Source organism: Artemia franciscana, chromosome 3 (assembly GCF_032884065.1).
Source record: "Artemia franciscana chromosome 3, ASM3288406v1, whole genome shotgun sequence".
Lineage (NCBI taxonomy): Eukaryota > Metazoa > Arthropoda > Branchiopoda > Anostraca > Artemiidae > Artemia > Artemia franciscana.
In genome coordinates, this window is record NC_088865.1 from 46,617,405 (window position 1) to 46,639,943 (window position 22,539).

Consider the following 22,539-nt stretch of genomic DNA (forward strand, 5'->3'; position numbering starts at 1 on the left):
CCCGTGGGAGGGGCAACAAGTTACAAACTTTGACCTGTGCTTACATATAGTAATGGTTATTGGGAAGTATACAGGCGTTTTCAGGAGGATTTTTTTGGTTGGGAGGAGGGGTTGAGAAGAGGGGGATATGCTGGGGGAACTTTCCATCGAGAATTTGTCATGGGAAAAGAAAACTTCCATGAAGGGAGAGCAGGATTTACTAGCATTATTTAAAAAAAAATAAAAAATAAATGTGAAAAAGCTTTTTCAGCTGGAAGTAAGGAACAGCAATAAAACTTAAAACAAACAGAAATTATTACCCATATAAGGGGCTCACCTCCTTATGATACCTAGCTCTTTACGCTAAAGTATTTTTAGTAATTTCAACTATTTATTCTACGGCTTTTGTGATTCAGGGGTCATTCTTAATGAATTGGGATAAAATTTAAGCTTTAGTGTAAAGAGCGAGGTACTGACGATGGGGCGAATCCCCTCATATATGTAATAAAAACATGAGAATACAAAAGTTCTTTACGTAAGCTAATTTATAAGCTACGTAAATCTTTTACCAATAAAAAGATTCGTAAAAAATTAAAAGTTCTAGTTGCCTTTTTAATTAACCAAAAAATCGGAGGGCAACTAGGCTTCGCCCCCGCTCTTTTTTTCTCAAAATCATTCGATCAAAATTATGAGAAAGCCATTTAGCCCCCCCCCCCAAAAAAAAAAAATATTCAAATTTCGTTTTGATTATTCCTCTGCGGAGAGCCAAAATCAAAACATGCATTGATTCAAAAACGTTCAGAAATTAAATACAAAAAAACAAGTTTTTTCAACTGAAAGTAAGGAGTGACATCAAAACTTAAAACGCACAGAAATTACTTCGTATATGAAAGAGGCTGCTTCCTCATCAACGCCCCGCTCTTTACGCTAAAGTTTGACTCTTTCTCTCAATTCTTCTTTCTAAAACAGTAAAAAACTTTAGCGTAAAGAGCGGGGCGTTGATGAGGAAGCAGCCTCTTTCATATACGAAGTAATTTCTGTGCGTTTTAAGTTTTGATGTCACTCCTTACTTTCAGTAGAAAAAACTTGTTTTTTTGTATTTAATTGCATAAAAGCCTTACATTTGCTTCAAGATATTGATGTTATCAGTTATCAACGGTCAATAATTAAAATATCAAATCCAAATTTCACCATTTATTGTTGCTCAATATTGCCCAAGACCATTCACCTTGGAGTATCCTACTTAAAATAACAAAACGGAAGCACAACGAACAGACAAATCGCTATGAGGTGCTAAAGTAAAGGATTGTTGATTAAAATAAAGGATTATTTGAGCCTAAACAAGATAGAAAAAGAATATTTTCAAAGGCATGAAATATTAGGTAATTAAAATAGTTTAATTTGCATTTAAAATTGAAGCTGCCTATTATTGATTGGTGGCAATGAGAATAATGTATTAAAAAGTTTACTATTTCAGTCCTGCTAAATATTGCTAACACTACCCACCTTGGAATATCCAACTTGGAGCAACAACACGGAACCACAGTGGACAAATAACTTGTTCTGGGGTGCTATATCGTAGAAACCCTGATTTCTTGGATAATAAATGGGACAGTTGTTTTGTTTTTAATATACAGAGGATTGGGTAATGAACCAACTTTGAAACAATAGGTATTTAAAAGGAAACATTTTGGTTAGTTGTTGCATAAAGTTTGAAATGCAATGTTCTGTGAATGTCTAAGGAACACTTTAACATGATTGGACACATCCTGAAGGTAAAAAAAGCCAATTAATTTAATATTATTTAATTTTAAGATTTACATTAATGGAAAAGAATATTTCTCAAAGACATGAAATATAGGGTAATGAACCATCTTTGAAACAATGGGTATCTAAAAGCACATTGGTTAGTCGTTGTGTAAAGTTTAAATGACAGCGTGGTTTATATTTTTAACGAAAGCTGAATCATGATTGGACATATCATCAAGATGAAAAAAATAAAATGTTTCAAGTCATTATAAAACACATTTCATTATTTAATATTTTATTGTTTATTTTTAAGGATTATTTTGATTGACTTTGTTCTAAGGAACACGGTAAAAGCTAAACCTGACCAGGAAATGAAATGGAAAAGCAACACTCTCCTAGCCAAAAAAATCAAAGGCATTCAGGTGAAGCTTTCAGAGAATGTCGAAAGGAGTGATGAACCAAATCAAAAAACGCTATATGCACAAAGGTTGTCAAAAGGGCATAACTAAGGAATGACTGAGAGTATTAAGTTGGATTTTTCTGGGAATAATGAGGGGGATGATCAATTGACAAAAAAGGCAAATAAAAATAAGTTGTTTGTCTGTTGACTGACGTCATGTTTGTGTGTCGACTGACGTCATGTTTGTCGACTGACGTTATTATAAGGATTGAGCTGTATGTCGTCATGAAGTTGTTTGTCGACTGACGTCATGTTTGTCGACTGACAAAATTACAGACCGGGACACCGGGACACAAATGACGACCGGGACACTCAAAGAGAAATTACAGACTGGGACATCGGTACACAAATAACGACCGGGGCAAAGGGAATATAAATGACGACCGGGACACAGGGACACAACTACAACGGGGACGCCGGGGGGCACAGGGGGGATGTTGCATATTTGCAAGTTTTACAAACATATATATATATATATATATATATATGTTTGTAAAACTTGCGAATATGCAACATCCCCCCTGTGCCCCCCGGCGTCCCCGTTGTAGTTGTGTCCCTGTGTCCCGGTCGTCATTTATATTCCCTTTGTCCCGGTCATTATATATATATATATATATATATATATATATATATATATATATATATATATATATATATATATATATATATTCTAGCTGTTGGGGTGGCGCTTCGCGCCACCTCAACACCTAGTTGGTGGGGGCGCTTCGCGCCCCCCCCCCCCGTGCGCGTAAGTTGTTACGTGCCATATTAGTTACGCGCCATTGTAATTGTGTCCCTGTGTCCCACCTGTGAATATAGATATATATTTGTATGTTTTTAATTACGTAAAACTTGCGAATATACGACATTCTTCGCTGTCCCATTGTCTGTGCATATAAATAGATTGTCAGGTTTACCGACCCTTGAACATGCAACATATAATTGTCCATGGGAAAAAAATCCGTATTCAGATCTATACCTCATTATTCTAATGATTGCCCTTGAACTTTCCCTCTGTCCCGGTCGTCATTTATATATCCCCCCTGTGCCCCCCCCGGTATCCCCGTTTTAGTTTTGTCCTTGTGTCCCGGTCGTTATTTATATTCCCTGTGTCCCTGTCGTTATTTGTGTCCCGGTGTCCCAGTCTTTAATTTCTCTTTGAGTGTCCCGGTCGTCATTTATATCCCCTGTGTCCCGGTGTCCCGGTCTTCATTTGTGTCCCGTTGTCCCGATCTGTAATTTCGTCAGTCGACAAACATGACGTCAGTCGACAAACAACTTCATGACGGAATAATGCTCAATCCTCATAATGACGTCAGTCGACAAACATGACGTCAGTAGACAGACACACAGACAAACAACTTATTTTTATATATATATAGATATCTATATTCGCAGGTGGGACACAGGGACACAACTACAATGGTGCGCAACTAATATGGCGCGAAAAAAGCTAAAAAAAGGAAAAATCTAAAAAGAAAAAACTTAAAAAAAAGGAAAAAAATAAAAAAGGTAATTAACTAAAAAGAATAAACACCGGGACAACAAATGACGACCGGGACACAGGGAATATAAATGACGACCAGGACACAGGGACACAACTACAACGGGGACGCCGGGGGGCACAGGGGGATATATAAATGACGACGGTGACACAGGGACATAGCAATCACCATCAACAAAGCTCAAGGGAAATCATTAGAATAATGAGGTATAGATCTGAATACGGATTGTTTTTCCCATGAACAATTATATATTGCATGTCCAAGAGTCGGTAAGCCCGACAATCTATTTATATGCACAGACAATGGGATAGCGAAGAATGCTGTATATTCGCAAGTTTTACGTAGTTAAAAACATATACACATATATATATATATATATATATATATATATATATATATATATATATATATATATATATATATATATATATATATATATATATATACATATATATATATATATATATATATATATATATATATATATATATATATATATATATATATATATATATATATATATCACAGGTGGGACACAGGGAAACAACTACAATGGTGCCTAACTAATATGGCGCGTAACGACTTACGTGCACGGGTGGGACTTGGGGGGGGGGCGCGAAGCGTCCCTACCAAATAGGTGTTGGGGTGGTGGGAAGCGCCACCCCAACAGCTAGTTATTAATAAGAGTAGGGATGACACCCTCCATGCCTTCTAAATATCAGGACATAATTTGCACTTTACTGATAACAAAATACATTTTAAATACTTTCTCTTTTTTAACTTTATTAAATCCAAAATTATTCAAGGTTTTCAGGAATGAATGTCAGCATATATGTATACATATTTTAAACTGTTGATCCACATTGGTTTTTTTTTATTTCAGTAATATTGGTTATGATTGTGTTTTTGTTCTTGATAGTAAGAAAAACAGAAACATTCAGCTCGAAATAAAGATCGTTTCCAGTAAAGTGCAAATTATGTTCTGTACTTTAGGAGGCATAGGTGTCAGCCCTACTCATCTTAGTTTCTTTTGTCTTAAGTTTGACTCGATTATTTATTGTAATTTCTGTTCGTTTTGGGTTTCATTTATTTATTGACGGTGTTTTGTGATAGCTTTACGCCTGGAAAATTATTTCTCCAAAAGTAGGTCCGACAATGGCCAAAAAACTTTTCCGTCGGCTCTATTTGACGGGCAATATTCTTATTTAAATGTTGAAGGGGGCTTATTCGATTTAAAATTAAAAACTCCACAACCTTCATAAAGCCCAAAATTAATGCGAGGGCAACCCACCTGCTTTTTGTGCCCTTTCTGCTCCCTGATCCCTTGCTACTGGATCCAATATTTTGAAGTTATGAGATAACTAAAGATCTAATAAGTATGCCTCTGGGGTCAACAAAACTCCCCAAAGCCCCAGGGGCAGTATCCCTAAATTATATTAATCAGTTATTTGTGAAAAAGTTTTAGCAGAAAAGCTCTGAGGAAATTTTCAATACGCCACGATTCCCTGGGTTTTCAAGGAGTGTTCGGAAAAGAACACGCGTAGGCTAACTGAGCAAACCAAAAGACGCTATATGCATCTAAGGTTTCAAATTATCTGTAATGTCATGGGAGTGGATCACAAAATAGAGTTGAACCTTTCCAATGTTTTTTTTAGGGAGGGTTGAAGTAGATCTCAAAGTTTTATTCGGAGAGTTGGGGAAGGTAGATAAAAAAGGCTTCCAAGTGATCAAAATAAAACAAGTGCTATATCTTGACAACTCTATGCTGAGAGGAAATGAAAGTGGATGAACTACGTTTTCTTGGTCTGGAAAAATATTTTTGATACAAATAATTTTTGTAAAGATTATAATTTTTCGTACAGAATTTTCTACAAAAAGATACATAAAGGATATTTTGTGCACAGAATTTTTTTTGTAAAGACTTGCATAGTACTTATAATCTATGCACTCTTAACTATCAATAAAAAAAACTCCCTATGTTTTTCTGGATTATCATAATAACGATCCTGCAATACGTTGAGAACAGCTTGGGGCACTTTAAACTTTAAGAGAATGATAGGGTAGGGACAAGTGGATGGTGAACCAAGACTTGGAAGTAATTGCAGAACTCAATTAATAGATGGTATTTTTACACAGGCTTTTCATTTGAAGTTTCAACTATGATCTTTATTTTTTATTATTTTTTTTAAGTGACCAGCTTGAGTTAATACAAAAAAGAGCGGTCAAAGTAATATTGTACGATGTTTTTACTGAATATAAGTTAGCATTATCCAATTTACAAATTCCCTCCCTTCAAGAGCGTCGTCTAAGTTTGATTCTTGGCCAATATCTTCTCAGAAGTGATAAACACAGATCGATATTACCACCAGTCTTAGTGAAACATCGAAGTACTAGGTCGAAGAACATTGACAGATTAGCAACACCTCCTTCACGCACAAATTGTTTTTCCAACTCATTCATCCCTTTCTTTGTATCAAAGTATAACAATTGTTGATTTAATCCTATTCGTCTTCTGATTTTTTCGTCGTTTGATTTAATTCTTTTTTTGTAAGCACAAGCGTCATTTAGTTTTATGACTACGAGAGATTGTGCAAATAAAACCGATTCTATTCTGATTCTATTCTAAGTAAGGACCAAAGTTAAAACTCAAAACGAATAGAAGTTGTTCTGTGTGTGAGTGGAGTTACCCTTTTTGCAACGCCAAATCTCTACGCTAAAGTTTAACTTTTGGAACCAACTTTATATAGTAGGCCTATACAAAACAAAAGTATTTTAAAAATAAAACACTCTAACGTAAAAAGCGTGGGTTTCAGGAGGAAGCAGGCCTTTTCACATATGTTGTAAATAAAGTTTCAACTTTAATGTCTTATCTTACTTTCATTTAATTGTTTTTAATTTAATATGCGTCAGAAAAGTTTACTCTTTATGGAGGCATCAAGTCTAAAATTACCGATTGAAGTTCCAACCCAGAAACAGTCTGAAAACTGTCTGAAATACGTCTGAAAAACGTCAGAAAATAGTCTGCTTTTCATGGGGGCATCAAGTCTAAAATTACCGATTGAAGTATCAGCCTAGAAAAAGTCTGAAAACTGTCTGAAATACGTCTGAAAAACGTCAGAAAATAGTCTGATTTTCATGAGGGCATCAAGTCTAAAATTACCGATTGAAGTTTCAGCCCAGAAACAGTCTGAAAACTGTCTGAAATACGTCTGAAAACGTCAGAAAATAGTCTGCTTTTCATGGAGGCATCAAGTCTAAAATTACCGATTGAAGTTTCAACCCAGAAACAGTCTGAAAACTGTCTGAACTACGTCTGAAAAACGTCAGAAAATAGTCTGCTTTTCATGGAGGCATCAAGTCTAAAACTACCGATTGAAGTTTCAGCCCAGAAACAATCTGACAATTGTCTGAAATACGTCTGAAAAACGTCTGACAACAGTCTGCTTTTCATGAGGGCATCAAGTCTAAAATTACCGATTGAAGTCTCAGCCCAGAAACAGTCTGAAAATTGTTTGAAATACGTCTGAAAAACGTCTGACAACAGTCGGCTTTTCATGGAGGCATCAAATCTAAAATTACCGATTGAAGTTTCAGCCCGGAAACAGTCTGAAAACTGTCTGAAATACGTCTGAAAAACGTCAGAAAATAGTCTGCTTTTCATGGGGGCATCAAGTCTAAAATTACTGATTGAAGTATCAGCCTAGAAAAAGTCTGAAAACTGTCTGAAATACACCTGAAAAACGTCAGAAAACAGTCTGCTTTTCATGAGGGCATCAAGTCTAAAATTACCGATTGAAGTTTCAGCCCAGAAACTGTCTGAAAACTGTCTGAAATACGTCTGAAAATGTCAGAAAATAGTCTGCTTTTCATGGAGGCATCAAGTCTAAAATTACCGATTGAAGTTTCAACCCAGAAATAGTCTGAAAACAGTCTGAAATACGTCTGAAAAACGTCAGAAAACAGTCTGCTTTTCATGGATGCATCAAGTCTAAAATTACCGATTGAAGTTTCAGCCCAGAAACAGTCTGAAAATTGTCTGAACTACGTCTGAAAAACGACTGACAACAGTCTGCTTTTCCTGAGGGTATCAAGTCTAAAATTACCAATTGAAGTCTCAGCCCAGAAACAGTCTGACAATTGTCTGAAATACGTGTGAAAAACGTCTGACAACAGTCTGCTTTTCATGGAGGCATCAAGTCTAAAATTACCGATTGAAGTTTCAGCCCAGAAACAGTCTGAAAACTGTCTGAAATACGTCTGAAAAACGTCAGAAAACAGTCCGCTTTTCATGGAAGCATCATGTCTAAGAGTACCGATTGAAGTTTCATTCCAGAGAATATTTTGCCGTAATTTTGCAATAAGAAAAAAACTTGCCCAGAAATAGAATTCTTTTTAATGAAAATAAAATAAAAACACAAGTTTCTTCAATTGAAAGTAAGGAGCAATATCAAAGCTAAAAAAAACGAAAATTGTTCTGTATATGAAGGGGTGGTCCACCTCATCAATTTCTGGCTCTTTACGATAAAGTTTTAAGCACCTATAAAAAAACTTCATAATCTTATTAAACGGCCCTTGTGTTTTAGTAGTTGTTCTCAAAAGTTGGTACAAACAGTCAAACTTTAGCGTAAACAGCAAGAGATTGAGGAGGGGGCAAAACTTTCATATACAGAAAAATTTCTGTTCGTTATAAGTTTTAATGTTGCTCCTTGTTTTCAGTTGAAAACATTTGTTTGTTTTTTTTTTAATTAATATCCAATCGTTTTTTAAATAATGCATTTTAATCCGGTTAATCCTCCATCAAAATTTTCTCCTCACTCAGGAAACTCCTCCATAGAAAGTTTCTCCGACAGAAAATACAGCCCTCCGTAAAAATCCCTCTAGGTAATTCCATCATCGCTTAAAATCCCCCCTCCTTCATAAAATTTCTGTCGGGAAATTCAGCCTAAAAATTCTCCTTAGCATACATTCATTTGGAAAAGATTAAGTTGTAATCTTTTTTCCAAACACTCCGGATATCCCATTTGGGTGAAAATTATTCCCCCCAAATTCCAAACACGCTGAAAATTTCCCCAGACAATTTCCTCGGTATATATATCCACATGTGAAATTGAGTTGGCAAAGAAAAAGTAAGACAAATAAAAAGAAATTTGTGTAGGAATTCTGTCAAACCCTCTTAGTGTTAAATTTCCCATGGAAAGTTCATCTTCTGAAATTTCTCTGCCAACAGAAAATTTTCCACATGGAAACCCACCCCAAGCACAAAATCCACCTTACAAAAATGTCGGTATACTTCCTAGAAGTAAATACTATCCGCAAAGAACGGGCAATTTCATAGCTTACAGCCCTTTCCCTACTGGCTGTGGGGGATGTCATGTTACGCCTAAAGGGATAGATATTTGATCTTTCAACGATGCTGAACAAAATAGCAATCTCAACATTTTTATTAGACGACTTTGGGGAACACGGGGTGTAGGAGGGGGGCTAAGCGTCCTCCAGTATTTTGGTCACTTAAAAAGGGCAGTAGAACTTTTCATTTCCGTTCAAACGTATCCTCTTTTGATCTTCTAGTACCATTAGTTGATACAGTCCCCCCTCAGGAAAAAGGAAATAAACAAGCATCCATGATCTTTCCTATGGCAAAAAAAAAATGCAAAACTCCATATTGTTGTTTATTGGATTAAATAAAAATAAAAGTTTTTTTAAATGAAAGTAAGGAGCGACATTAAAACTTAAAACGAACAGAAATTACCCGTATATGAAAGGGGCTTTTCCTCCTCAACGCCTCCCTCTGTACGCTAAAGTTTGACTCTTTCTCTTAGCTCTACTTTTTAAAAAAGGAAAAAACTTTAGCGTAAAGAGCGGAGCGTTGAGGAAGAAAAACCCCTTTCATATACGGAGTAATTTCTGTTCGTTTTAAGTTTTAATGTCGCTCCTTACTTTCATTTAAAAAAACTTTTTTTTTTATTTAATTTCTGGACGTTTTTTAATTCATGCATGTTTTGATCTTGGCTCTCCGCACATAAATAATTAAAACGAAATTTGCATATTAATTTTCTTTTTGGCTAAATGGCTTTCTCATAGTTTTAATCGGAAGATTTTGAGAAAAAAGGAGAGAGGGAGGAAGCCTAGATGCCCTCTAATTTTTTGATTACTTAAAAAGGCAACTAGAACTTTTAATTGTTTTACGGACATTTTCATTAGTAAAAAAATACGTAATTTACGAATTAACTTACGTAACGAACTTCTATCTTCGTATATTTTTATTGCGTATATGAGGGAGTTCACCCCTCGTCGATACCTCGCTCTATACACTAAAGTTTAAATTCTGTCCCAATTCCTTAAGAATGACCCTTGAATCACAAAGGCCGTAGAATAAATAGTTGAAATTACTAAAAATACTTTCGCGTAAAGAGCGAGGTATCACGAGGAGGTAAACCCCTCATATGCACAATAATTTCTCCTCGTTTTAAGTTTTAATGCTGCTCCTCACTTTCAGTAGAAAAGACTTCAAATATTTTTTTCCTTGTTTTTTTAAATAATGCAAAAAATCCTGCGCCCCCTTCATTGAAAGTCTCTTCCCCCATGAGAAGTTTTTCCATGGAAAGATCCTCCCGCGTAACCCCACCTCAACTCTCCCTCCCAAACAAAAAAAAATCCCCCTGAAAACGTCCGTACACTTCCCAGTAACCATTACTATAGGTGAACACAGGTCAAAGTTTGTAACTTGCAATCCCTCCCAGGGAGACTGCGGGGTAGTGAGTCGTCCCCGAGGACATAGTTGTTAGGTTTTTTGACTATGGTGAATAAAATGGCTATCTCAGAATTTTGATCCGGTGACTTTTGGGAAAAAATGAGCGTGGGAGGGGGCCTAGGCGCCCTCCAATTTTTTTGGTCACTTAAAAAGGGCACTAGAACTTTTGATTTCCGTTAGAATGAGCCCTCCTGAGACATTCTAGGACGACTGGGTCGACACGATCGTTCCTGGGAAAAAAAAAAAAAAAAAACAAATAAACACGCATCCGTGATTTGTCTTTTGGCAAAAAATGCGAAATTCTACATTTTTGTAGATAGGAGCTTGAAACTTCTGCAATAAGGTTCTCTGATACGCTGAATGGTGTGATTTTCCTTAAGATTGTATGACTTTTAGGGGGTGTTTTCCCCTATTTTCTAAAATGAGGCAAATTTTCTCAGGCTCGTAACTTTTGATAGGTCAGACTAATCTTGATAAAAGTTATATATTTGAAATCAGCATTAAAATGCGATTTTTTGATGTAGCTATTGGTATCAAAATTCCCTTTTTTGGAGTTTTGGTTACTATTGAGCCGGGTCGCTCCTTACTACAGTTCGTTACCATGAACTGTTTGATTTTGAAACTTCTACAGTAGGATTTCCTGATAAGCTGAATCTGATTATGTGAGTTGTATTTATCTTCTCTTTATCAAAAATCAGGCAAGTTTTCTCAGGCTCATAGCTTTTGACAGATGACATTAAACCTAATGAATCTTGTATATTTGGAATCAGTATGATAAGCCAATTCTTTCGATGTATCTATTGATATCAAACTTCCGTTTTTTTAGAGTTTCAATTACTATTGAGCCGAACCGCCCCCTAGTTCGTTACCACGAACTGTTTGATTACAGCACCAGATTCAGATAATATGTGGTAGAGCTTTCATATGTGTACCTAAACAAATGTGTTATTTTGCATTTTTTTTTTCGAGACGGGTTATCGCTGATGTCTTTATTGATTTGTTATTTGCTTCTTTTTTTGTCTTTTCTCCTATGCTTCTACAATGTCCAAATAGTATTGCAAAATATGCCTTTTTGGGTGGCGGAAACATGCAAATTGGTATTTTAGAACTGGTGATAACCCAAACACTAGAGTGTTCACCTTTGAGTTACAACGCAGAGGCGAAACAAACGAACAACTCGTTCTGGGGTATTATAACCAGGAAATTCTAACTGGTTTAATCGTAATGTCACAGAAGCTAAATTCGTTATAAACCCGCAGAGAAAAGGCTAATGAACCACTTAATTTTTATGTGCTTATAAGAAAATATTTTAGTTAGTCGCACGATAAAATTTGAAATTCAAAGAGCATTTTACATTTAGGAGAAACAAAATGATCATTGGATATGTGTTTAAGGTAAAATATGAGAAGAAAACTTGCAAATAATTTTAACTCTTTGTATCGAATTTGCTAGGGTGGTTTATTTCAGGAAACCAGCAAGGACCAGTGAGTTGTAAGTTCTGTTTTGAACTATATCTTATTCTTAAGAGGTATTAAGAAGCTTGATGACAAATAATATGTAAAACTATGTGCTAAAATGATGCAAAAACAATGCAAGTGCAACTAAATATGTAAACTTTAGGACAGAGCCATGTAGTATACATAGGAATTACCGGAAAAGATGCAGTCAAACTGGTTGAAAATGTAAAAATTTTTAAAATAGAAATTTTGTGAAAATGTAGAAGTGAAAATCTTGCTATTATAGTGTTTAATTAAGAGCAGGAAATAAGCTCCAATATTATGAAATGCAACAGGGTTGTCGTTACTTGGTGATCTGGTGATCACTCTATTTCTCAATCAGCTTTTATTTTCAACCATAATAATCTTTACCAATACAATTACATCCCCTCCCCAGTTTATATAAAGAACTTGCAGTTGTTTTTGATATTAATATTTTTCGAGTTTTAAGCTTAAAACTCATTTCTTGCAAACACCCTTAACCCAATCGAAAGCATAACTTTGTCACATTTCTTTAGGCTATTTCCGGGCAGTAATGGGGGGGTGATTGGGACAAAATTGTGACGAGAGTGACTAAGGAGTTCAAATGGGGGAAAGCATAGGATTTTTCTTTTTTTTATTTTTGTAGCTAGTCCTGAAGGGAAACTCTGCACCAAAGTTGCTCTTTCAGAGGTAACGTCCTAGGGAAGTGTGTAGTAAAGAGAAGCAATCATTCTATATATTAAATAAAAAAAACAGTTTTTTCAGTTGAAAGTAAGGAACAAGATTAAAACTTAAATCAAACAGAAATTATTACGTATATGAGGGGGGTTGCTCCTCCTCAACGCCTCGCTCCTTATGGTAAATTTTTTAGTACTAATGAAAAAGATTCTTATTGTACTAATTATACGAACATAGTATTTCAGAAGCCGCTCTTAAGGAATTGGGACAAAATTCAAACTTTAGCATAAACAGCGAGGTTCTGAGGAGGAAGAACCCTATCATGCGTAATAATTTTTGTTCCTTTCTTAGTTCTAATGTTGCTCCTTACTTTCAGCTGATTTTTTTTTTAAATTTCTGATTGTTTTTTTAGATGATGCCAGGAAATCTGGCTGCACCTACACGAAAAAATATCTTCTCCCCATGGATTTATTCTCTGGTCAAATCAAACCTGTTGAAAACTTACCCCGGATAATTACCCTTAACATCTCCACATGCAAGAATGAGTCAATAAAGAAAAAGCAAGACAAAACATGAGAAGAATTTCGTATAGAAATTCTGGCAAAATCCCCCAGTGTAAAATTTTCCCTGAAAAGTCCCACCTCTGGAAGCTTCCTTCTTCATGAAAAGAATCCTTGTGGAGAATCCTATCAGCAGAAAATTCTCCCCCACCCAAAAATGTATAGGCCTACATACTTCCCAATAACGAATACTGTACGTAAACAATAGGCAAATTTTGTAATTTAAAGACCTTTCCCCAATGGCTGTGGGGGTCATGATATTTCCAAAGGCATATATATATTTGGCCTTTCAACTATGTTGAACAAAATGGGTAACTCAAAGTTTTGATTGGATGATATTGAGAAAACCAGGGGCCTAAGAGGGGGCCTAGTTGCCCTCTAATGTTTTGGTCACTTAAAAAGGGCACTACAACTTATAATTTATATTTTAATGGGTCTCATACCGGCACTCTAGCACCACTGGGTCAATACGATCACCCCTGGAAAAAAACCGAAAAAAAAGACAAATGAACACACATCCGTGATCTTTCTTCTGGCAAAAAATAAAAATTCTACATTTTTGCAGATGGGAGCTTGAAGCATCTACATTGTGGTTCTCTAATACGATAAATCTGATGATGTAATTTTCATTAAGATTCTATGAATTTTATGGGGTGTTTCCTTCTTTTTTTATCGAAAATCAAGCAAATTTTCTCAGGCTCGTAAATTTTAATGGGTATGACTAAACTTAGTCAACTTATATATCTAAAATTAGCATAAAAATTCAATTCCTTTGGTATATGTATTGGCATCAAAGTTCTTTTTTTTTAGAGTTTCGGTTACTATTAAGCTGGGTCGCTCCTCACTTACAGTTTGCTACCATGAACTGTTTGATTATTGTTTGTTTGTTTTTCTGTAAGAACTTCTTTTAGAAACTTTAGAAGAGGCTCATTCGATTCGCTATTGAAATTTCTACTGTCCTCTTCAAAAGTCAAAAGTGACTGGGGTACAACCAGACATCCTCCACTCCCTTGTTCGCTACATTTCTGAGGTAACAATCAACGAAACCAAACCAAAATTTTGAAACTTCTATTTTTTTTTTCTTTTAAAGCAGTCGAAAGGACCTTGGGGCTTAAATACGGCCATAAATATTTTAAGTTTATAATGGTTTGAACATATATTTAATATTGGAAAAGTAAGGCTAGACTTATTTAATGCCTAGTATGTAATAGGCTTTGTAATTTCAGGGATCGTTCAATAGGTTATAAGAATACATTTTTTGTTGTTTGAGGGATGGAAGAGGACGGAGGGTACTCTGAAATGGTCAAACAAATTTGCACCCACATGAACAAACAATTTTTTTCCCAGAAATGGGCAAATAACAATTCTGGGAGCATAGCTCTCTTTTTCTCTCTTTCTCTCTCTCTCTCTCTCTCTCTCTCTCTCTCTCTCTCTCTCTCTCTCTCTCTTTAAGAAGGGAACGGAAGGGGGAGGACATTTTCCTAATTTATACAAAACTTGTATTCTCAAGCTCTCGAATAAGGTGTCCTAATGAGGAATGAAAATTGCAAAAAATTTGGCTCTCAACAAAAACCAGCTGTTTGATTTGAAATCATAAGTTCTAGTCCCCTTTTCTAAGGACAACAGAGATTTGTGGGCGACCAGTCGTACTCCCAAGTCCTATTCTGGTTCTCATTCCCTACCCCTGTCATCCCCCTCTATATGGTGGCAAACTTTCGAGATAGTTACGATCCAGATCGTTGAAAGTGAGCATCTGAAATGTCTTGAGAAATGTTTGGGGTTAGAAGTTAGAACTTGAAGGTACAGACGTGGTAAATGAAGGAAAATTATGGGGCAAGAACACTTCAAATTTAAATTTGAGGGAATGGCGAAGGGGCTAAAAATTTTTGTCGCTTATCCACCAAAAGATTGTTGCACAATAAGCTTCTGTAGGACTTATTATCTCTTAAAATCCAAATAGCGAAGCGCACAGAAAGACAGAATCCTAAGCCTTTCCAGCTTGGAAAATGATTTATCTGCTATATATTGTGAACGGTTTGGGTATCGAACTAAAGATTTCAGCGATGGTTTAAAGAGCGGAGAGAGGCAAGTTAATGGTGGGCTGAGTTCTTAGAGAGAGGGTGCAGTTAAATCAAAAGACACCGTGTGCAAAAGCTATCAAAATATAAGCTGCACAAACGTTAGAATAGCCAAAAGGATTGAGTAGAAACTCTCCAACACTTTTCGGTACTGTAGGAATGAAAGGGAAGGGTGACATAAGAAGACAAGGCCGTGTCAAGGGAATTAGAGTAGTGACAGCATTATGCTTTTAAGGGCAGCCCTATCTTATCGTGGGCAGCCCTATCTTATCGAATCCCAGTCCCAAAACTTTTTTTTAAACTTTTTCGAGATACAGGAATATGTTATGTAATAGGGTTTTACGTAATACGAACGATTGTAAATACAGCCGTAGGAAGTTTTTAAAGGCAACCATAGGAAGGTTTTTATAGAAACATTTAGGAAGGTTTTTAAAGAAGCCCATAAGAAGCTTTTAAAGGCAGCTATAGGGAGGTTTTTAAAGACATATAGAAAGTTTTTAAAGGCAGCCATAACAAGGCTTTTAAAAATACACATAAGAGGTTTTTAAAGGCAGCCATAGGAAGGTTTTTAGAGACACACATAGGTAGGTTTTTAAAGACACGCATAGGAAGGTTTTTAAACCACCCTTAGGAAGTTTTTAAAGGCAGGCATAGAAAGGTTTTAAGGATACACATAGGAAGGTTTTTAGAAAAACACATTGGAAGGTTTTTTAAACCAACCCATAGGAAGTTTCTAAAGGAAGTCATAGGAAGGTTTTTAAAGACACACGCATATTAAGTTTTTAAAGGCAGCCATAGTAAGGTTTTTACCGACTCACATAGGAAAACTTTTAAAGGCAGCCATATGAAGTTTTTAAGGAAAGCCATAGGAAGGTTTTTAACACATACATAGGAAGTTTTTAAAGACAGCCGTATGAAGGTTTTTTAAAGACTTACATAAGAGGTTTTCAAAGGGAGTCATAGGAAGATTTTTGAAGAGAAAAAAGGAATGCTTTTAAAGGCAGCCATAGGAGGGTTCTTAAGAATAACAAAGGAAGATTTTTAGACACGCATAGGAAGGCTTTTAAAGACAGGAGGTTGCGTAACTGGACTTGTTAGCATTCAGAGGGGCGGTAGTCAAGAAGCAAACGTAAGCGTTACAGCATAGGGAGGGTTTTTCTGGAGACATTTTTCAAGACATTTTTCAAGATGTTTCAAAACATTTCAAGAGGTTTTTGATGCTTTTTTCTTCAAGACGTTTCAAGACATTTAAAGACGTTTATTAAGACATTTTTCTTTAAAATGTCTTTTGAGACGTTTCGACACATTTGAAGATATTCATAAGACATTTTTCTTCAAGTCCTTTTTTAAGACGTTTCAAGCCATTTCAAGATGTTTTTAAAACATTTTTCTTCAAGCCCTCTTTTTCTTCAAGATTTCTTTGCTTATTACGCAGTAGGAGATTGTTTAGCTACTTTAAGGATTATGCAGCCTCGTGTGACATTCTAGACTTCAGGGGACCGTGGGGAGCCCCCGGTTGTAATTGAGGATAGCGCGCACTTGAGTGTTATGTAGGTACACCTTTATGTTACGTAATGGAAGATTGTTTACCAATGTTAAGGATGATTCCTTCTCACATGACTCGTTAGAGGTCAGGGTTCACTGGTTAAGAGGGGAATCCCCGATCGTAACTTGGAGTAGCACACAGGTGGGGTATTACATACGTACACCTGTGTGTTGCGTAATAGGAGATTGTTTACCTATTGCCCGTGATAATTCAAATACAGTGAGAAAATCGACTATTGGAAAATTGGTTACATTTGACACACACCTGCTTCTAACAATATTTTTGATTTTCTAACGTGATTTAGACATGTTAAGTTACAAAGGAGATGTTACATAGCATTGGCATTAGATATTTCATTACGTAACTGACTACGCATCCAAGTTTTATCCTGGAGCATAAAATCTATAAGATACAAATTTTATCGTACATAAATGTTTATTATTAATAAAAATGAATTTATAAGCACTATTAAAACACAGAAAAAGCAATTAAAACACCTCAAACAAAAAAAAACAAAACGTGAAAAACACTTATGAAGGATAAAATATAAGCACAAAAAAACAAGAATAAAAGACACGTGGTAACTCTAGCAAGCAATTCCGGCGGGGGCCTTAGCAAGCAAATCCACCGGGCCCTATAGTTCAGTCCCGCCAGGGCCTCTAGCATCCAATTAACCAGGACCCTTCAACTGGGTCCCTCTAGCAAGCTTCTCCCACGGGGGGGGGGGGGTTAGTGGCTAGTAAGCAATTCCAACAGAGCTTCTAGCAATCAATCCTATCGGGGCCCCCTAGCATCCAATTTCACCGAAACTCCTAGAAACCAATTCCACCGGGACCCTAGCAAGCATTTCCACTTGGGGATGGCAAATTTCAGCACCACCACATATCTAGAAAAATCCAATTCTCTTTTTGAGGCAACTGCAGCGACTTATTGTGCAGCGATAAAACGGACATTTATTTTATCCAGAATTGAATCTACCGACGTCTTAAAAAGTGCTTGATCACTTTTCAATCAGTCATGACGGCTTAGAGGTGCTGAAGTACCAAGAAATTTACTTTGATGAGCAAAAAATGGCAAGCTGATTGAGCAAGCTATGGGATGACGATCATAAAATTGATAATTAAACGCAACCTTTGCTGTAGTGGCTAGTGAATCAATTAATAATGCAACATGATCCAAGTTGGAAGTTCGCAAGGACTTATAACATGCTTAAAAAACCGTGATTAATCCCAATAGTCAAGAAATCGCTAAATATACGCTTAACCAAGTGTAATACGTGGCGACGCTTTAAAATATGGCTACCCTCATCTGAAGACCCACCGAGAATTTAAAACGCACATTTTGACGCTTAAGGCACACTGCTCTACGAACCTTCACAAAGGACCACCAACCCTTCTCCACAATAGCTGAAACTCTATTATATACAACTGTACACGATTTTTTCAAGCCTCAACTGAATCATATAGTCATATGAAGCGTTAAAATAAATGTCTATGTTAGCCATTTATTTTGTAGGACTTCCTGCACCTTTAGAAACGAATACAAGTAACCGAATGGCATTACTGCCTCTGAAGCTAGACCCGCAATATGTGTATACTTTTTCGATAATTCTAAATCAAATAACTATCTCACTGTTTTCACACATTAGCTTTTTTACCTTCTTTTCCCTAGAACTGTTTTTTCTACAACAAAATGGCTGAAAACACTGCATTACCGTGGGACAGTCTTTATGGCCTGAACAAATGTCTAAGTTAACAGTTTACTTTTCAAGACCACCTGCGTCTTTAGAAATGAATGCACCTCTGCACGGCGCTACTGCCTCTGAAACTGGAAGTTCAAACTGTTTATCAACTTTCAATAGTTCTAGATTAATTGACTGTTTCAGAATTCTCACACAATAGCTTTTTGGCCTTCTTTTGACTACAATTTTTACTTTGCACAACAAAAAGACTGAAAACACCGCGTTTCTGTGAGGCAGTCTTTTTCGGCAAAATAAATATCTCTATTAAACATTTATTTTGAAGGACTACCTACACCTTTAGAAACCAATGCACCGCCGCACACAATTACTGCCTTTGAAAAAGGAGGCTCAATATGTGTATTCATTTTTGGCAATGCTAAATCAATTGAATATCGCGAAATATTCACACAATACCTTTTTGGTCTTCTTTTGGGTAGAATTGTTGCTTTGCATCACAAAATGGTTGAAAGCAAAAGCGTTGCTGCGAGACAATTTTCTTGGCCAAAATAAATATCTATGTTAGCCGTTATTTTGTAGGACGACCTCCGCCTTTAGAAACCAATGCGCCACTGTACAGTATTCCTGCCTCTGAAAATGGGGGCTCAATATGCGTGTAGATTTTTCATAATTCTAAATCAATTGGCTATCTCAAAATTTTCATAATATAGCTTTTTGGAGTTCTTTTGGATAGAATTGTTGTTATACACCACAAAATGGTTGAAAACTCCACTTTGCTATGAAGAATCTTTTTGGATAAAATAAACAACTATATTAACCGTTTATTCTGTGGGACTACCTGCAGCCTTAGAAACGAATGCGCCACCGTACAGCAGTACAGCCTCAGAAACAGGTGGCTCAACATGCATATAGTTTTTTGCTAATTCTAAATCAATTTACTATCTAAAAATTTCCACACAATACCATTTGGTCTACTTTTGGCTAAAATTATTGCTTTGCACTAAACAAAATGGTTGAAAATGTCAGTTCGGTGTTGGACAGTCTCTTTGACAAAAATAGATATCTTGGTTAACCGTTTATTTAGTAGGACTACCTGCACCTTTAGAAAAGAACGCGCTACCGTACAGTACTACAGTCTCTGAAACTGGAGATTCAATATGTATATTTTTTTCCATCAATTTAATTCAATTGAGTATCTCAAAATTTTCAGACAATAGCTTTTTGGCCTTCTTTTTGCTAGAATTGTTGTTATGCACCATAGAATCCACTATACTATTTACCATTTACCATTTACACAGTTTACCTAGACAAGGATACCATCTATCCCTATTTCTACCGAACTGGCCGATAATATACAGCAAGTTTCACGGAGAAAACAAAATCAAGATACAAAAAGTTTCAGAGTAAAAAAATCAACATGCAACTAGTTTCATGAACAAAATTTAATATACAATAAGTGTCTTGAAGAAAAACTGAAAAATACAACAGGTTTTTCGACTAATAAAATTAGTCTACAACAAGTTTCACGAGGAAAAATTAACCTAAACGAAGCTTCACAAAGAAGGAACCATCACATGTTATGTTCACGAACAATAAATTAGCATACAATAAGTTCCACGAACGTTAACGAACGTGCAAGATGTTTCATGAAGAAAAATATCAAGATAATCTAAGTTTCACGAAAGAAAATGCAAGAGGTTTTACGAAGAAATAACCAACATACAACATGTTTAATGAACAAAAAATCAACATGCAACTAGTTTCATGATGAGGAAAAAATCAACTTAGAACAAAAAAATCAATATGCAACAAGTTGCATAAAGAAAAAATCAACGTAAATAAACTTTGATGAAGATAAAATAAAAATACAACAAGTTTCATGAAGAAAAATTCACATTCAATAAGTTTCAAGAAGAAAATATTTGAATACAATAAGTTTCACGAAGAAGAAAATTGACATACATTGGCATGTTTTGAAATTTTGAAATAGTCAATTGATTCAAAAAACTATACGTATATTGAGCCTCCTGTTTAAGAGGCACCAATACCGTACGGTGGCGTAATCATTTCTAAAGGAGCAGGTAGTCCTACAAAATAAACGGTTAACATAGACATTTATTTCAGCCAAAAAGTCTGTCCCATAGCAAAGTGGCGTTTTCAACCATTTTGTGATGCATAACAACATTTCTAGCCAAAAAAATGGAAAAAAGCTATTGCGTGAAAATTCTGAAATAGTCATTTGATTTAAAATTATCAAAAATCCATACGCATATTGTGTCTCCAATTTCAGAGGCAGTACTGCTGTACGGGGGTGCATTCATTTCTAAGGGTACAGGTAGTCCTACAAAATAAAGGATTAACATAGACATTTATTTTCGCAAAAAAGACTGCCCCACAGTAAAGCGGCATCTTCAGCCGATTTGTGGTGCAAAACAACAATATTAGTCAAAAGAAGGCCAAAAAACTGTTCTATGAAAATTCCGAGATAGTTAATTGATATATAATTATCGAAAAACAATGCGCATACTGAGTCTGACTTTCCAAAGGAGTTATGCCTTACGATCGCGTATTTGTTTCTAAAGGTGCAGGTAGTTCTAAAAAAAACGGTTAACATAGATGTTTATTTAGCAAAAAAATATCTAACGGGAAAACAGCTTTTTCAGCCATTTTGTGGTGCAAAACAACAATTCTAGCCAAAAGAAGGCCAAAAACTATGGTTTGAAAATTCTTAGATAGTCAATTGATTTAGGATTATCGAAAAGCTATACGCATATTTAGCGTCTAGTTTCAGAGACAATAATGCCGTACGGTCGGCGCATTCGGTTCTAAAGGTACAGGTAGTCCTACAAATTAAACGGATAACATAGCCTTTAATTTTAACACTTCATATGACTAGATGATTCAGTTGAGACTTGAAAAATTGTCTAGAGTTGTATATAATATAGCTTCTGCTATTATGGAGAAGGGTAGGTGGGTCTTTGCATAAGTTCAGGGATGAGTACACTTTAAGCGTCAAAAAAAGCGTTTCTGATTCTTGCTTGGTCTTCAGATGAACGTAGCCAAAATCTTCAAGAGTTACTACTTACAACACTATGTTATGGGTATATTGAGTGATTTCTTGATTGTTCCGATTAAACGCGTAATTTTACGTATTTTATAAGTCCTTGTGAACTTCCAACTTGGATCGTGTTGCAGTATCGAGTGGTTTGCAAGCCAATACAGTAAACGTCGTGGTTATCAATTGTCGGATCCTCATCCTATAGCCTGCTCAATCATTTTACCATCTTTTGGCAATCAAAGCAAATCTCTTGGTCCTTAAGCATCCCTGTACCGTCATGACTGGTCGAAAATCAGCCAAGCGCCTTTTACCGTGTCGATAGATTCAATTCTGGATAAGAAAAGCGTCCCTTTCTATCACCTTCAGACGTCTCTCCAGTTGCCCCAAAAGAATATAGGATTTTTCTAGATATGTGCTGGTGCTGAAATTTACCATTCCCCATTGTAATTGGTTGCTAGGGCCTCGGTGGAATTGGGTTTTAAGGGCCTAGTAGAATTGAATGCTAAGGGACCCAGTGAGATGGAGTGCTAGGGGCCTCAGTGGAATTCCTTGCTAGACACCCCCCTCCCCGGTAGAAAAGGTTGCTAGGAACCCGGTGGAATTGGATAATTGGGAGCCCGGTGGGAGTAAATGCTAAGGTCCTGGTGGGATTGCTTGATAGGGCCCCCACTGGAATTGCTTGCTAGAGTTTCTACCATTCCTTAATTGGGGTTCTTTTTGTTTATATTTTATCCTTTATAAGCTTTATTTGCGTTTATTTCTGTTTGTTGTGTTTTAATTGCTTTTTCTGTGTCTTAAAAATGCCTAGGAACTTTTTTTTATCAAAAATAAATCGTTTATGTGTGATAAAAGTTTGTATCTTTTAGATTTCTTGTTCTAGCATAAAACATCGATACATAATCATTTACCTTACCTTAGGTTCTCCATAGCCAGGGGTGGCTCATAGGGCGTCTACGAAACCTCGCCATACATCTCGGAGCTGAGCTGCCGCAGTGACG

General features: G+C 36.1%; 1 protein-coding gene across 4 annotated transcripts in view; it reads left to right on the top strand.

Annotated features, from left to right (window-relative positions):
* The first annotated feature begins 1,607 nt into the window (after nucleotides 1–1,607).
* Nucleotides 1,608–22,539, top strand: part of LOC136025332 (rRNA 2'-O-methyltransferase fibrillarin-like) — a 57,920-nt gene continuing 36,988 nt past the window's right edge. Inside the window, exon 1 of one of the 4 annotated variants that reach the window (XR_010617071.1) lies at nucleotides 1,608–1,754. Coding sequence is in view for 2 of the 4 variants with exons in the window: in XM_065701252.1 (XP_065557324.1) it covers nucleotides 11,815–11,838 (24 nt within the window). In the remaining 2 variants the exon portion in view is untranslated. Of the gene's footprint in view, nucleotides 1,755–11,323; nucleotides 11,936–22,539 lie in introns of those variants that run through there. The other 3 variants (XR_010617070.1, XM_065701252.1, XM_065701250.1) reach the window with 3 other exon arrangements.